The sequence below is a fragment of the Dermacentor variabilis genome, chromosome 4 (assembly GCF_050947875.1).
Source record: "Dermacentor variabilis isolate Ectoservices chromosome 4, ASM5094787v1, whole genome shotgun sequence".
NCBI lineage: Eukaryota > Metazoa > Arthropoda > Arachnida > Ixodida > Ixodidae > Dermacentor > Dermacentor variabilis.
The window spans coordinates 4347287-4364797 of record NC_134571.1 but is presented as its reverse complement, the minus strand read 5'-3'; the positions used below and the strand labels follow the sequence as shown (position 1 = coordinate 4364797).

Below are 17511 nucleotides of genomic sequence, written 5' to 3'. Positions count from 1 at the left end.
ACAATTTTTTTAATGAAACGGCTCGCTCTATTCGGGATGCTCTCCAGGAGTTCGATGAGGTATCTTTGGTGAGGAGACCATATACAAGAGGTGTACTCAATTTTTGGCCGTACAATAGTTATATGAGCTAGTTTTCTTAGTGGTGAAGACGCACTTCTTAAGTTGCGGTGCAGAAATTCTAATAGTCTGGAGGCGTTAGCTGAAATGGAGGTGATGTGATTAGTCCATGAATGATTGTGCGTTAGGAGCACTCCTAAGTACTCAATCTGTGATGTGGTCAACTATGTTAGAATCCAGTTGATAGGAAAAGTGAGATTTAACAGTTTTTCGAGAAAAGGAAACTAGTTTGCGCTTCGACACGTTTAGGGACATCAGTCACGTAGCACACCAATCACTGATATGTGCAAAGTCATTTCGGAGTGCCGCGGGGTGAGCGGAACAGTTAATCGAACGGTATACAATGGAGTCGTCAGCAAATAATCGTACAGAAGAGTCATTAATGTAAATGAAAAAAAGAGAAGAGGTGCGAGCACACTGCCTTGAGGTACACCGGAGGTGACGTCAGACAGGAAAGAGGAAAAGTTAGCAAGAGGGAACTGTTCGCGCTGAGAGAGAAAAATACGAATCCATGATAGGGTTAGTGAGTCAAATTTAATTGCACAGAGCTTTGATATCAGGCGATAATGGCCTACACGATCGAATGCTTTCGAGAAGTCCAAAAAGATTCAGCCAATTTGTTTATTACTGTTCATATGAAAGTGTAACTCTGGCGTGAATTCTAGTAGTCGGCTTTCGCAAGAAAATCCTTTCGGAAACCATGCTGTTTCGGGTAAAAAAGTTATATTCAAGATGAGAATATATATGGGGTGCGATAATGTGTTCTAACATTTTGCAGCAAATGCAAATTAGTGATATAGCACGGTAATTTTCACTGGAGCTCTTGTTGCCTTTCTTATAGACGGGCACTACTTTTGCTATCTTGCAGTCTGTGGGAAACATACCAGTTGTAAGGGAATGGTTAAGTGGGTGTAGCAGAATATTGTTCGATACTAGTATTGTGTTTTTTAGTATTTTGGAATTTATACCATCTATTCCAGAGGATGAAGACATTTTAAGGTTACCTATAAGATCGGCTACGCCTTTTAAAGTGATAGTGATGGGAGCCATGTACTGGAAATCGAAATCGGGTACAAGAGGTATGTTACAACTATCTTCTCTTGTAAAGACGGATGTGAAGAATGAGTTGAATGCTGTCGGACATTGACTGTCAGAAATAGGTCAGTTTTTATCATGCAATAAAATAAAAGCGCACTTATTTCTATGGTTAACTACGTTCCAGGATTTTCTTGGATTGCTTGTAAGAATTCCTGGTAGGTCTTTTGAAGAATGTTTATCCTTGGCGACCAATAAAGCTGCGCAGTGCTCTTTTAGATGGCTTCTGCATTTATCCCAAGCGAATGTTCTTTGTACGCGCATCAGGTTTTCATATAGGCCTTATTTCTTTGTTTTGCATTCTGTGAAGAGTTTTAGTCAACCATGGGTTGGAATTATCGTTAGTTATAGTAACAAGAGGAATATGCTTTTCAATTAATGCACGCAACTTATCTCTGAATAGAAGGCAATTTTCGTTGACAGATCTGCTGGAAAAGGATGGCTCCAATACGTCGATAAAGTAGTAGTCTAATTCTAAGTTGATGATACTATAATTACCTTTATTGTAGGCTCTAATATGCTTTGTTGTGAAACCGGTGGACGCGCATGGAATATCGATGGTCACTTGGAGTAAGTGATGATCATTGAATCCATCTAAGTTAAATATGTGACAGTTTTTGGAGCTGTTGTTAAAATGAGATCCAAAAGATCGGAATTACGAGTCGGTTGATTAACTACTTGAGATAGTTTCAAATCTAATGTTAAGGAAGTAAAGCTTGTGCACATATGACACGATGAGAATAAATTAACCGAGTCAATTAAGGGAAGATTGAAATTTCCGTTTAGATACATTATATCTCCCTGATACAGACCGATTATTACTTTGATACTATCATGTAATGCAGTTAGGAAGGAAAAATCAGAATCCGGCGCACGGTAACAGTTACGGAGTAGTACATTCACGGTTGATACAGAGCAGGCCACCCAAATGATTTCGTGGTTAGTATGGGTTTGAACAACAAGAGATACGGTATTCTTTTTAATTCCTACCATGACACCGCCACCTCTTTTCTTATCACGGTCGCGTATGTATATGTTATAAGTTGTGTTACCGGAGAAAATTTCATTGCGAGTTATTCCAGGGTTTAACCAGGTTTCGGTAAAAGCAAGAGCATCCGAATTACAGTCGTCAAGAAAAGAAGAAACAAGATTGCACTTTGACATAATACTACGGATGTTTCTGCCGATGATAAGGATGAGGAAGTAAGGGTTTGGTTTGGTTTATGCTGATTGCGCACATGCGTGTTGTGCCGGGGCTATTTATTGACCATGAAGACTGCATCAGTTGCGAGATCATAGGTGTAGGACTCAGAGTCTATGCGCATTCGGTAGACGTGCAACTTAAACGCCTTGTTTTTATTCTTAGCAAAGCTAATCGATTTCCGCCTCACTTGTCGCGTTGCGGGTGAAAAATCCTCGCGGATTGAAAACGTTGATCCCCTAAGTTTAGACGCTGAAGTCAAGACACGCTCTGTGTTTGAAAAAAGTGAAATTTTGCTGCCTGCGTTTTTTTTTTGCGAATGCTTGCCCAAACGGTGCATGCGCTCAAATTGTTGACCTGTCGTGGTAACGCCAAGTTTTATTGAGCAAAACTTGATAATTTTTTGCTCGGACGCAGCCCAATCTTCTTTTGGATCATCATCTATACCAAAAAGAAGAGATTCGAGCGGTGTAGTCTATTTTCAGCGTGATTACATCCTGAAGATATTGCTGTCAATTGCTTGGAAACATCGCTTATAGCATCAGAATTTGTCCCGGCTTCGGCTGTGGAATGCGAAGAAATGGCGGATTCTAATTTTATTATTTTTGCACTTAGCAGCTGCACTTCGTTTTCTGCTGCGTCCTGCTTTTGCTTCGTCTCCTTGAGTTCTGCAATTAAAACAGCGTGACCATTTTCAAACCTTCGAATGGATTCTAGAGCCTGGGCAAATGCACCAGGTTCAATTTCGGGCATTGGAAAAGGATTTGGCTCAAAGTCTCCATAAATTATGAAGAGAAGGGCAGATAAAGCATTGTCATGTTGGAATACAATAGCAAAAACCGATTAAACAAATCATTAAGTTCTACAGGGCACTACACCGCACATAAACAGTAGTTACTGCTCCTAACACACGCCGCATTATTGAGGTAACTGACCTGCAAAATGAACCAGCGGGAGCATGCCATTCCCGATGCGCCCTCGTACCCAAGGTGCGCTGTCAATGGCTATCATTTAAGGCTTCCGCACTCTGTGTCGAAGGTAGTTGTCGCACGCCCGGATTTCCAGTTCGTGAAGCAAGCTTCGTCCAGAACCAGCTTCCAGCGCTGTGATGCAGAGAGCGGTAGCGATAAAACAAGACAAGAACAGACCGCCCAGGAGATAGCGCCCTGTAACATGACCCAGCGTGAGCGTGCCATTTCCGATGCGCTGTCGTGCCCAAGGTGTGCTGTCGATGGCTGTCATTTAAGGCTCCCGCACGCTGTGTCGAGAGTAGTCGTCGCACGCCCGCGTTTCCAGTTGGTGAAGCAAGCTTCGCCCAGAACCGGCTTCCAGCGCTGTGATGCAGCGAGTGGTAGCGATAACATGACACCAGAGTGTTGGCTAGGATGAACAAGCCAAGAACAGACCGCCCAGGAGATAGCGCCCTGTAACATGAACCAGCGTGAGCGTGCCATTCCCGATGCGCTGTCGTACCCAAGCTGCGCTGACGATGGCTGTCATTTAATGCTCCCGCACGCTGTGTCGAGGGTAGTCGTCGCACGCCCGAAGGTTTAAAGACCCTGTTCATCATCGTCATCCCATTTTATGTTCACTGCAGGACGAAGGCCTCTCAGTGCGATCTGCAATTACCTGTGTCCAGCGCCAACCAATTCCAACTTCTACCTTCGAATTTCCCCATTTCATCGCCCCCACCTAGTTTTCTGCCATCCTCGAGTGCGCTTCCCTTCTCTTCGTACCCATTCTGTAACTCTAATGATCCACCGGTTATATAACCTACACGTTACATGGCCTGCCCAGCTCCATTTTTTCTCTTAATGTCAATTAGAATATCGGCTATCCCCGTTTGCTCTCTCATCCACACCGCTCTATTCCTGTCTCCTAACGTTACCCCTAATATTCGTTGTTCCTTGTTCCTTAACTTGTTCTTGAGCTTCTTTGCCAACCTTCAAGTTTCTGCGATATGTCAGCACTATCAAAATCCATTGAGTGTACACCTTTCTTTTCCATGATAGTGGTAACCTTCCAGTCGGGATCTAGCAATGTATGCCGCAAGCACTCCAACGCATTTCTATCTTTTGTAAATTTCGTTCTCGTGATCAGGGTCTCCTGCGAGTAATTGACCTAGGTAAACGTACTCTTTCACGGACTCGAGAGGCTGACTGGCTATCCTGAACTTTTGTTCGCTTGCCAGGCTATTAAGCATCATCTTCGTCTTCTGTATATTAACATTCAACGCCACTCGTGCACTTCCTCTGTTAAGGTCCTCAATCATTTGTTGCAATTTGTCCCCAGAGAGACAGAGTAGTCATAAAGGAAACACAGGGAGGTTAAGCAGGCTGAGCCCGGTAGGCTACCGTGAACGGGGAAAGGAGGAAAGGGGATTAAAAGAAGAGAAGCAAGAGAGAAGTTCGCTCTTTGGACAGTTACACAGACAAGCGTTCATTGCCCAGAGTTGCTGAACAAGACAATGTCATCTCCAAACCAAAATTTGCTAAGATATTCGCCGTTGATCCTCCCTCGTGCGCCTGATGATCAATGACGAACGATTTACAAATTGAGAGCTCTTTCTTGATTCGATGGATGGCCGTTCTTGGTTGGTGAAGCGATTTCTGTGGTTAACTACGACAGAATCTGTTATTATCTTTAAATTTTGGACTTTTCCGAATGTTTCAAAAATGTTTGGATGGCCAATTTTGTGCTTTAATTTTACTGCATAGGGCAGGTGCGTAGGTTTGTTCGCCAGACCCGATGGATCTCGGCGCTTTCTTGTGCTCGGTAGTTGTGAGTTCCCAGGAAGACTACCAGAATAGAAGGAGCACTGGGACGCCAAATTGCAGTGTGTCATCATAGTCTGCTTTCGGAGAATTCCCGAAGTCGCACTTAAATGCGACGCTTCAGGCAACCTGACAGCAGACAGCTGGTCACCCTTAGAGTGGATCTCTTGGCTGCGGAGAACGCTGTTGTGTGGCAAAATAGCAATGGACATTCTTTGGGTGCTTCCCTCAAGGCGACCCCTTAACCCGCCGTGGTTGCTCAGTGGCTATGGTGTCGTCGTACCCTATCCGTCGTACCCTATCTTTTATCTTGGTCCCCAGTTCCTAGTGAGATATTATACTTGTCGACGCTACTCATCGCTTTTCATCCGACAGGAATTCACTTCAGCACATGTTTATATGCTTGCATAGTGGATAGTGGCAAAGGCACGCAGGAGTTAGCGGTATACTGTTGCGTGTGCATAATTATCAGCAAGTCAAGTGGGAAGCTCAGTAGCGGTAGAAGCACTGACCTGGCAGTCTATGAAGTACTCTGATTGCTGTCGTAATGTGATGGTGAAAATTTGCTGCGAGGAGCTGCTGAGAAATCGAAGCACAGTGAAAGCGACAGCAGCCACTGATCGGGGCTGTTGCAATAAAGGCGTCGCCGCTATCAGTGTACTCATAGAGCACGCATGCACTCGCTGTTTTCCTGGTCGCAACGGTGACCAGCTGCACGGCGTGTGTTGTGCACTTGGGCACATCCTTTATTTGCTAACAGCGAGCCTAGATTTGCGCTGCGCTTCCTATTTCTACCACGCACCACACCTTTCGAGAAAGAGTTATCGCCATTCAAGCTTATACCTTGATGGTGGTGGTGGTGGTATAAACTTTATTTTATACCTTGATGGACATTCATTCTATGCCACGGATTGTCAAAATGCAGAAAACGCCCATTCCTACTCAGAAACCTGTGTGGGTTTCCTTTGTAGCTTCGTGCTACATTCGGGTGGATGACAATTGTTCCCTTTCATGGTACTTCCTCCGCCTTGCGGGATTCCACAGAACTGATTTGTCATATTCTGTGCCCCTATGCTTCGAGTAGTCGATTAATTCGCCCTCGGGCTACGGTCTGCTAGCATATCCTGGTTTGCTCAGGTGGTAAAGCGAGCACCCCGGCCAGGCGTTGGTCCCGCATTCGAATCTCGGACCACGACGAATTTTTCTCAACTGCGAAGCGTTCTTTCTGAGAAACTTGTGTGGGTTTTCTTTGTACCTTCGTGCTAAATTCGGGTGGATGACAATATTTCCCTTGCAGGTGGAAAATCGTTTGGCATTCTTTTGAGCCCCTTAGTGGACTCGCTTTCTGCTTCTGGCTGGCGGAGAACGCCATAAAGGGAGCTCAGTGTGGACATATTGAATGGTCGATTTAGAGTGCTCTAGAGCACTCCCGTGGTGTTTACACTGGGCTGGTTAAAATCGAGCATTCAGAACGCGTTCGCCTGATTCATTCAGAGCGCCACGCTCCAGCTCACGGTCCTATGGTCTCCTTGTGCATTAAAATAGACTCATCCGTGTAAACACTACAGGCGTCTCAATGTTCTTTCGTTACTTCATTTCGAGTAGAATTTGGTTCTGCCAGAACCATGACTTCAAGATGAGCGGCACAAAATGTTAGATTGCTGCGTCAAGTTGCAAATCAAACGTGCTAGACTGCCAAACAATGCTTTCACTGGACTGGACGGCCGGCCCTGCGGTGTAGACGCGCGAAGCCGATGCCTCAAAGCTAATTGCTTAGCACGGCCGCAGTTGGTGGCTGTGGACGAAGCAGGACTTACATGCACCGTATGTTGTCTGTCAGGTTGGTGTCGAACTTCAGGAATTGCTTTCCTTTGCGCGTGTAACCAGTGATCTCATTGCCTGCCGCCACAAATATCTTGTCCTGGATGCTGCCGATGGCCCCGCCTAGCTGAATGCAGCTCACACCTTTGCCAGGCAACGTCTTGAACACCGTCTGCAGTTGCGAGAATGGAGCAACGGAATTGGAATCAGGGTTCATAGGACGCTTGGCCCGACTATCAGGAGACCACGATAGGACAAAGGAAAACTCGTGGTCATTCTGCTTAAAGACAGATAAAGAAGCAGCTTACACCTTTGAAAAAAATACACTGAACGACTGGCGGGACTGCTCCTCGTCTGTAAACAAGTGACATTGGGTACTTACTTCAATGTGCCCGTGGTTAGCCCCGAATGAGTGAACGACTCCAGACTGACTACCGACGACCACCTGCGAAAAAAGTGTCACATGTTAGTTCATCATAGCGCTCCTAAGCGTGAGACATACCTTTTGACACCCTTTAGGCTCCGATGAGTGCGGAAGGATCTTGGTGGCCCCTGGGGACGTCCCGTCAACCTGACAAGAGTAATTTATTTCCATGGGGCTTTATGCATGCTAAATATAAAGCTTTTACAAAGGCTGTAACTCAACCACTCATTTAACTTTGCATGGACAATTGTAAATGTTCACCACATTTTATTTAAGTTATATCTTGATGGAAGTTTTAGTTCTCACAGGAAAACCAATCATATTCTGCGCAGGTTTCAAAGGGAGAAAGACGGAAAAATTGTTCAGTATTTACCGGCTATTAACCATTCTACACACTCTATGAACATTTTACATGCTTTGGGGCGTATATTTGTAACACAACAGTAAAGGCCGACATCTTTCGTGCTGTTTGCTTTCTTTAAGGGAACAGCTGTAACAAAAATTAAAGAAGGACATTTTTAGTGAATGTGTTAATTAAAATTGGCACATCTTCTGAACAAAATTCAACATCTCGTTTGTTTTGGTGAGAAGTTCTTATGATTGAAATTGGTAATTTTGTAAACAAGGTGGTTGCTTGGCACGCCAATTTGTTCAGTGACTAGTGACTAGTGACATTTCCATCGCGGACAAATCAAAGAAGTTTTTAGGCATGTAACATTTACGAAATGAGTTGCAATAACTTCCGAAGCTCGCTGCCGATTGTACCTACTGAGATGCCCTTTTCTGCTATCAAAGTGAGCGCATCGTGCACGTTATTATTATTCGAAACACGAATAGTAGCATGGGCTCTGCACCGCAGAGAAAAGAAATAATAATTGTCTTGCGAAAGGGAAAGAAAATGCGATGTGACAGTTTACGGTGTCACGCGCGACATAAGTAAAATAACGTAGCGACAACAGTGGCTAAGTTCACAATACGGATCTTCATCATGCAAAAAAGGTCGTAGTTCGCACCCATCTATTTGCTCTGCATTCGCACTTATATTAGTTTTCGCGGGTTTTTGTTCGTACTCAAAATGATCGCGAGCGCGGATTCGCATCTGCTAAATTACAGGTATTGCAAGTTCGACGGCAAACGGTACGTCAGTAGGTTTCCCGCGCGAAGTTGTACGAACATGCCTAACTGATCGCAGGCAGAAGCTTACGCTGTAGCTTAAAGGAGGCGTCGTATAAGCGCTTTCCAACCATAGAGCCAGGCCCTTCTAAAGTTGCATGTCTTACGCGCGTTTACGAACTATTGTTTGGCGGCCCGTCTCGCCACTGATAATTCGCCTTTGAGCGAAAGTCTCAGTAAATGCACCCTCCTCACATACGAAGTCTCAGCCTTGCGCGATGCATCAGTACCAGGTCCGTCTCGTTCGGAAAGACTTCGCCGATGCTTTCGACAGACCGTGAGTTGTTTGGAGTACCGCCTTGAACACGCTACTAGTGAATTCCCGGTAAGCGCTGAAAGTTTTTTTTATTTCTTCTCATTTTCTTTTTTTTCCACACTACATTTAAGTATTGTTCAAGTTCGCCGAAGATGTATCGTATATCTAGCCGCATTCATGCCCGCATGCGTACGGGTGACTCTGAAACCACGATGATGGAACCATTGAGCAATACTATGCCCCTGCGCACGTGCGACTCCGGAACTACGAGACCGGAACCGTTTAGAAATCGTTACCCTTCTATCGCGGACAACTCAAAGCAGTTTTTAGGCATGTAGGATCCTTTGGGCTGTACTTGTCGGTGATAAGGTTGCCTACCCGCCTGCGGGATTATCTGACTGAGCTATGGCGAATGCTCGGCTGCCATAGTCGTAAGTTCGAATCCCGCCATAAGTTTGTTTCTTTCTCTCTCTCTGTATATATATATATATATATATATATATATATATATATATATATATATATATATATATATATATGATGGTGAGCTTGCAATTCAGCTCCTCTAGGGCACAACTTCTGCAGGGTTGGAGTGACGCCTGTCACCGGCAAAAGATGCCGAAATCGAGTGGGGCTATTCTAATCCACGTACAACCAAATTAGGAAGGCCCACAAAACTTCAACAATACACTCCCTCACCAGATCAGGAATTGGCCTCCCTGGTGCAGTATTCGGCCACCCCCTCATAGATGGCTAACTAGGCTGCGGAGAACCTGACCAAGAGGGCGGTCAGAACTGTAACGCTGCAGAGGGTGCTAAAAATCTCTGGATCCGGACAGGCCCCCAATGGAAACTGATCCTTGCAACGTTTAACACACGAACTATGTCGAGTGAGGCTACGTTAGCAGTACTCTTTGAGGAATTATCAGACATCGTTTGGGATATCATCGGCGTTAGCGAGATTAAAAGAACTGGTGAGGCTTATACATTACTGGTTAACGGACATGTCCTCTGTTATAGAGGTATCCTAGATACGGAGCAATACGGGGTAGGATTCCTAATCCATAAGGACATAGTGAACAATATTGACGAATTCTACAGTATTAATGAGAGAGTAGCTGTACTTGTAATCAAACTTAATAAGAGGTATAGACTTGCTAAGAAGTATAGCTAATAAGAGGAAAGCCTTGGGAGCTATGCAAAGGGGAAAGGCAGCTGGGGAGGATCAGGTAACAGCAGATTTGTTGAAGGATGGTGGGCAGATTGTTCTAGAAATACTGGCCACCTTGTATACGCAATGCCTCATGACTTCGAGCGTACCGGAATCTTGGAAGAACGCTAACATAATCCTAATTAATAAGAAAGGGGACGCCGAAGACCTGAAAAATTATATACCGATCAGCTTACTGTCCGTTGCCTACAAAGTCTTTACTAAGGTAATTGCAAATAGAATCAGGAACACCTTAGACTTCCGTCAACCAAAGGACCAGGCAGGATTCCGTAAAGGCTACTTAACTATAGACCATATTCACACTATCAATCAGGTGATAGAAAAATGTGCGGAATATAACTAACCCTTATATATAGCTTTCATTGATTACAAGAAAGCGTCCCGGTGAATTCGAATTCGAAGTATTCGAATGTTTCCACTGTAAGCTTTGCTGCCGTGTTTCAGTCTCGTAGTAGTGGCCCCATGATTCGTCCCCGGTCATAATTGCAGGCAAGAAGTCGTCACGCTTATTGTGATACTGGATCAGATGAGCCAATGCAGCACCGAACCACTCCTTCTTCTCACGGTAGTTAAAAATATTGAGCATCTATTGCGCACACAAGAGCCGATAATCGAGATTTCCATGAATTATGGTGTGAACCGCACAGTGGCTGATGTTCGCACGCTCTGCCAGTTCATCGATGCTTATCCTCCGTTCTTGTCAAATCGGTTCATCAACCTTTGCAATTGTGTAGGGGGTGATTGCACGGTGGGTTGGGCCCGGTCTTGTATCGTATTTGCAACTTTCACGTCCTTCTTTGAACCATTTGCTCCAATACGTCACAGTCACCAATGAAAAACAATGTTCAATGTACATGGTAGCCATACGACGACTAAGTTCTTTTTGGGAAACACATTCAGCTGTCGAAAACATGATGACACCATGCTGTTCAACTTTTGAAGCGTCTATTATGTCGCAGAACCATGTTCAACGCAGTGTATTAGAGCATTAAAGAACATTTATCCTCACACCTGTCTGTCATTTTTGTGAATGAGAGATCCCTGTGTGCTACGCGCGTGCTCGCAGATAATGAACCGAATTCATTATTGCGCGGAATGGGTTGGCTCACTTTCATTTGACTCGCCCTCGTGCGTTAGAAATGCGAAGATACAACGAAATATACGAACGCGAAGCTACAGCTTGATAAAGGTAAAAAAAGTGTTACTGGAAACAAGGTTCACTGCAAGTATACACAAAACTTCGCAACGAGATATCTACATACACGTAAAAGTCTCAAATAAATCTAAGCACCTAAGAAAAAGTCACTGCATACATATCACCCCGTACTGACCATCGCCATAAATTGAGCGTTCCACACTGTCGCACTAACCTATTTTTTTATTCATTTATTCCTAAAACTACCCATGAAGGGAATCATCTGCCGGCCTCAATCGTTAACATAACTCATATATCTGCTTTTAGAACTACTATTGAAGAATACTTTTGGTAATCCGCACTTTGTCATTTTCTCATTTTTTTTATTATTATAGCGTGTTATCTCCACATGCTGTGTATTTCGTTCCACTCCCTTCTGTAATGCCTTCGGGCCTTGAAGGTACAAATAATAAATAAATAAATAAATAAATAAATAAATAAATAAATAAATAAATAAATAAATAAATAATGCGTCAAACAAAGGAGATAAACGTCTTGCGCAATAACAAATCAGAGAATCCTAAGGCTAAGAAATCCTAAATCCAGCCCGAGTTTGCAAGGTTCGCGCTGAAATGCCTGTCTTTTCCAGCGTGAAAAAGACGTTCTCGACAAAATCCAGAATGATTTCCGGCGCAGGGGGTTGTTTTGGTAGGCGGTGCAGGACAGCACGAGAAAACGTGAGAGGGGGCTGAAGCCCAAAAGCTCCCCCTTCCTGGTTACGCCCCTGAATGGATACGTGTAGGTGTCTGCAGGATTTAAAGAAAAGAAAGCTACACGGAGTGGAAAAATAAGGCTTCACGAGAAAACAGAATGTAAAAGCAGCATAACTATTAATTAGCCTAAAAAGTCGATTCCGCACATTAGCCAGCTGCAAACTGCTAAACAGCAAAAATGCTTCACTGTACCGATCATCACTTTTCAGTTATTTAGCAATATATAGCTGTGCAGAAGCGGGCGACATCTTGTGCTTATTGCCAACATTTTCCATTCACAAATAAATAAATAAACACTAATGATACTATTCAGAGTACAAACGTACGTGACATTAAACGTTCGTGTTATGCAAGAGTGAACATACAAAGTGCCAGCTGATTACGACGCCACGCTAGTTGTTCTTCCCTAAAAGACACTTACGGTGCTGTCAAACAAGTGATCGCAATCGCAAGTTACCGGATAACACGCGCATCATACTGGAAGCATTACTTTTGCAGTTTGGTGACAACACTTGCTTGGAACTCTGCATGCTATTGAAGAGGCCGATTCATTTCGTGAAACATCGGTGGCTCGCTTTTGTGCCCACGGCGCAGGCATGCAGAGAGCAAGACGACAGTTGTCACTCGCAGAACCGACAAAGCTCTGTCGACTAGGACATCTTCATGTCCTAGTGGAAGCACTTTCACAAACGCAACTTCACGAACAAAGTCACACCTTACACAGGGATTCGCGAACCGGACGAGCGAAACCGCCGTACTGTGACCACTCCTCCGCTCTGTGTATTCCTCGTACCCCATTGTCGCTTGAACAATCGGCCATTCCTTGAGCAGCATTGAAAGCACTCCTTTAGCTGAAGCGGACAGTAAATATCAAGGTAGGTCACCCCAATTTCCTGCTTGTTATCTGGAAGCGCTAAACGAGCACAGATGGCGACACCGACGCGATCCCTTTCACCGGTAAAGAGTGCTTCCGTCGGCAGCGAAGCATTCACAGGCGCGCACGTTAAACAGTTCGACGACGACTGCACCTTCGCGTCATCGCACGCAAATGAATGCGATGACATTCGTTGAGTGCCCTGATGTGTCGGTGAATCTGTAGGCAGTGCACGGGCGATGCGAGTGGTCCGAGAAGAACACGTGGCGTCTAACAACTTGCCCCGCGGCGGAACGACGGTGAGCGAAAACACTGTGAGACGGCGAAGGATACACTTCCGAGGTGATACAGTCACATAATTGTACTGCATCGATAGACGAATTGCGAGTGTGAAACTAAATTATGTTCGGACAACTGTACGGAGGTACTTGGTTTAGTGGAAACGGAAGTCACAACACCCTCGACGGATCTTGGTGGCTTGTAGTCGCAAAGACGCCATACTAAATTGGCATAGGTTATCCTTCGCCATGAAATCATCACAATGAGCGAACATGATTGGCTGGTACATTTATACAAGTTGGACAGTGGTAGATTTGCTTTGTAATTGTTAAGTTGTCACCGACAATATATACTGTTCCTTAAAGCACACTTATTGTGCTCCAGAGTGCTTGAATACGTAATTCCTTGCAAAAAAGCATAATCGACCCACACACTTTGTACTTAGCATCCTCATTATCAATCACCTGCCCCTTATTTTCACCAATTATAAACAGTTTCCTTCCTCCGCCGAGGACATCTAAATTGAATTCTAGTGTTTTAGTTGCCAAAACCGCGATTATATTATGAGGCTCGCCGTAGTAGGGGACTCTGGATTATATTTTCACCACCCGAACATCTTTAACGTACCTTCAATGCACCGGACATGGGCGTTTTTGCATGTTTCCTCCATCGAAATGCGGCCGCCACGGCCGGGATTCGATACCACGACCAAGTGCTTAGAGCGCAGCACAATAGCACCTAAGCCATCACAGCGGTTACCGAGTGCACTTGGCAAACCTACTATGAACCTGGTATGCATCACAAGAAGGAAAGCAAGTTAATATTTTCGCCACACATTACACTTATTATGCTGTACATTATGGCTAACTGGCAACTTGATCTGATGTAGAGCCATCTCGAGACATTTGGAAACATTTGGATACCAGTCCTATAACGCTTTCAAATACTTGCTTCAGTAATTTTTTGAATACCTCGTAATTAGCGGAATTTCTAAGAACATGTCCTGCACAGGGCCTATAGGATGCCACCTATCACCACGTAAATGTAAACTTTGTGGTATACTGTCTTCTTTCAAGACATTAGATAAACTGCTGGTGTGGTTTGTGAACAACCCTTGTAATGACTAGAATGATTGTGCAAAATTTTCCCTTAAGGTTGCAATTTAACTCACTCAGTTTTAACTTCATTCGTACATTACGAGCAACATTCTTCATTTAAGCAAATATGAACGTGCCTGGCTTAGTTCCCCGAAGGAATTATTAGAACTGAGTACTCGCATCGTATAAGGCATGATATAGAAGAAAATGAGAATGCGGTAATGATTTTCAGCAGTTATGCTTAACAGAAACAATTGGAAATTTCATTGCTCGTCACCCATAAAATGGCTCCCATTTCCTCTAAATATATAACAAAAAAGGTTTTTGGTGAGTCAGTTCTGCGGAAAAAATTGAAACCGTTTCATATATGTTGCGTTTGAAGACGTAGAAAGCGAGGGTTCAGCAATTTTTGTTTAGCACGTGATTAACCCATAAACTTGAAAATCTCTCTAGTCATCACACCCAGAATGCTGCCCCCTTCGTTAACATATAAACTCACTGAACAATCAAATCATTTCGTAATACCACGCAAACTCGCATAGAGCGTTTTCGTGCTCTCCAATTCGCGCTAACGGCATCGCTGAAACATTCTTGGCAAATGAGCAAACGCCATAATTAGGCAAAATTTTCATTGAAGGCTCATTAGACAAGCTAACAACGCGTATTGGCGCTTAATGTCTTGCTTGCGACATTTTGGTCCCTCAGTAGTAAGAAAATCCATGTGACGAGAGATGATTCGCTCACCTGAACGTAGTCGGAACGGTTGAGCTCCAAATCCATGATGAAATCTTAACACGCGATCATTGATGAGATCTCCATCGTACAACACGAGCCGGTTTTGCGGCGTCCTTGGAGTTGCGAGCGATTGATTATCCAAGCAGTGTGTGGCTGCGGCGGCGGCCGTCTCGCCGTTGCCAAAAACACTGCGGTGGTTGCTATGTGGATGGGCTGAGGTGCTGTTTTACTTATTGGCCGTTCTGTGTATGGCGTGTGTTTTGAAAGTGCCATGCAACACTTTTGACCCTCGTTACGCACGGGGTGTATGTTCCGCGGGACGGGGTCAAGCATGATGCCAGTGCTGGTCTCCCTGGTAAGCTAGCTTTGGTCGCCGGTTCATGTCTGGGTTAGATTCCCGCTTCTTCTAAAATGCCGATCCCTGGCTTATTGGATGAAAACCTCATTATTTGAGCCGCTGCGTGAGCTTCTATTAGCTCATCGTTGGTGTTATGGAGTCCTAGCTCCAGAAGCTTCTCAGTGCTTGTGGACAGCGGAAGTCCGAGCACGCGCTTGAGGCCGGTTCTGATTATGGAGTAGAGCTTGACCTTTTCCGCTTTAGCCCAATTAAGGTACGACGCGATGTAGATAACATGACTCAGGAAGAGCGCCTGATAAGCTCTGAGCAAATTGTCCTCTTTAAGACCGCCTCTTCGATTTGAAACGCGGGCTATAAGTCTTAGGGCATTATTAGCCTGTCCAGTGGGCCTGTTGAGGGCCGTCGAGTTACAGCCCTTGGCATCAATGAGGAGACCTAGAATTTTGACCGAGTCCATTTCTCAATATGGGATGCCCATTTTTTAGCTCGAATTTCTGTCGGCAGGGTTCCCAGAGGCGCCAGATTTCTGACCCCCTGTCTGGACTGGCGGTATAACAGTAGCTCTGATTTAGCGGGGTAGAGTTCAAGGCCCGAGTTTGAAAGAAAACCTTTTGTAGCCTTCAATACACTTTTTAACGAGTGTTCGAGCATGGCTAGCGATCCGCGCCGCGCCCAGATCGTGATACCGTCCGCATAAATGGCGGGACCCACGTTCGGGATTGCAGCGAGGCGAGTGGTGAGTTTGTGCATGGCTACATTGAATAAGAGTGGGGAGAGGACCGAGTTCTGCGGGGTGCCCGCAGCTGCCCAGTTCGTATTGTCCTCCCGTGACCGTGCCTAGTCGGAGGTGTGCGTTTCCATTCGCGATGCAAGATCTGGTGTAATCATGAAAACCGCAGACCTAGGTTAAGAGAGGAAGTCTCCGTGAGGATGCGTTTATGCGGGACCTTGTCGAAGGCGTTGCAGAGGTCCAGTGCGAGGATCCCTCTCACATCGCGAGTAGTGTTACCAAAGATTGCTCTGTAAGCAAAAGCGTAGCGTCCTGTGTGAAAAACACCTGTCTAAACCCGAGTAGGTTGTGTCTACAGAGCTGCTTCTTTTCAATATGTTCAGTAACCCTGTTATGTGCCTCGTGATCCGCAATTTTGGCGATGCATGATGTAAGGGAAATAGGCCGCATAATATTTATACGTGGGGTTTTTCCTGGTTTGGGTATGAGTACCACTTTTGCGGTACGCCAGTCTATCGGGACTTGTCCAGTTTTCCATACCTAATTTATTTCCGCCGTGACTATCTCGATTGCCCTATCGTCTAGGTTCCTGAGGAGTCTGTTCGTGATTCCATCAGGTCCCGGGGCTGATCTGCCATTTAGATTGAAGAGAACGTGTCTGATCTCGGACACGGTGAAAGGTTCGTCTAGATCAGGTGCCGAGAATCCCATGTAGCTTACGCGCTCTACCAGGCGATCCGCGTCTTTGGCGAGGGGTAGATAAGTATGCGCTTAGTTGTTGACTAATTCCCTGTCGGTGAGACCGATTGCGGTTTGCTTCTTTATGAGGCTATCCGTTGCAAGGCTAAGGGTGTCCTTAGACTGTTTATCGTTGAGGAGACTTTTCAATAAGCTCCATTTGATACCTCTTCGCATACGCCCGTCCTTTTCGGTACACTTCTCACCCCATTGCTGCCGGGCGAGCTGGGCCGAATAGGTTTCAATCTCGTTGTTAAGGAGCGCGATTTTCGATCTGAGTCTACGATTAAGCTTTTGTGTCTTCCCCGTGGCTGAGAGGGTGTGTTTGGCCTCCAGAAGGTGACCGAGTTTCGAGTCCATTTTAAGAACTTCAAGATCCGTAATGATTTTTTTGGTTGCTCCTTTAACTGCCATGTTCAGATTGTCTAGCAGATCTGCATGCGTCTCGTCTAGCGGGACTGTTTCATTACTGATTTTTCGAAAAAGGTCCCAGTCCACAAACTCATCTCTCGCGGGTGGTCTGGGTTTTACACGCAACAGAATTTCAAGCACGTAATGGTCACTCCCTAGCCCCTCCTGGAGGTTGTCCCACCTGCCTTCGATACCTCGGAGGAAGGTGAGATCGGGGGTCGTATCATCACTGACCGAATTACCGGATCTAGTGGGGAGCCTTGGGTCTGTGACGAGTATTAAGGCGAGC

At 45.1% G+C, this 17511-nt stretch overlaps 1 protein-coding gene across 4 annotated transcripts in view; it reads right to left on the bottom strand.

Annotated features, from left to right (window-relative positions):
* LOC142578589 (BBSome complex member BBS7-like) overlaps nt 1-15153 on the bottom strand; it is a 136939-nt gene extending 121786 nt beyond the window's left edge. For all 4 annotated transcript variants that reach the window (XM_075687980.1, XM_075687983.1, XM_075687981.1 and 1 more), the window contains exons 1-4: nt 14995-15153; nt 7511-7579; nt 7391-7453; nt 7005-7180 (exon numbers count right to left, since the gene is read on the bottom strand). In XM_075687980.1, coding sequence (XP_075544095.1) covers nt 7005-7180; nt 7391-7453; nt 7511-7579; nt 14995-15030 — 344 coding nt within the window. In that variant the 5' untranslated portion in view covers nt 15031-15153. The remainder of the gene's footprint in view (nt 1-7004; nt 7181-7390; nt 7454-7510; nt 7580-14994) is intronic.
* Between the last annotated feature and the right edge of the window lie 2358 nt (nt 15154-17511).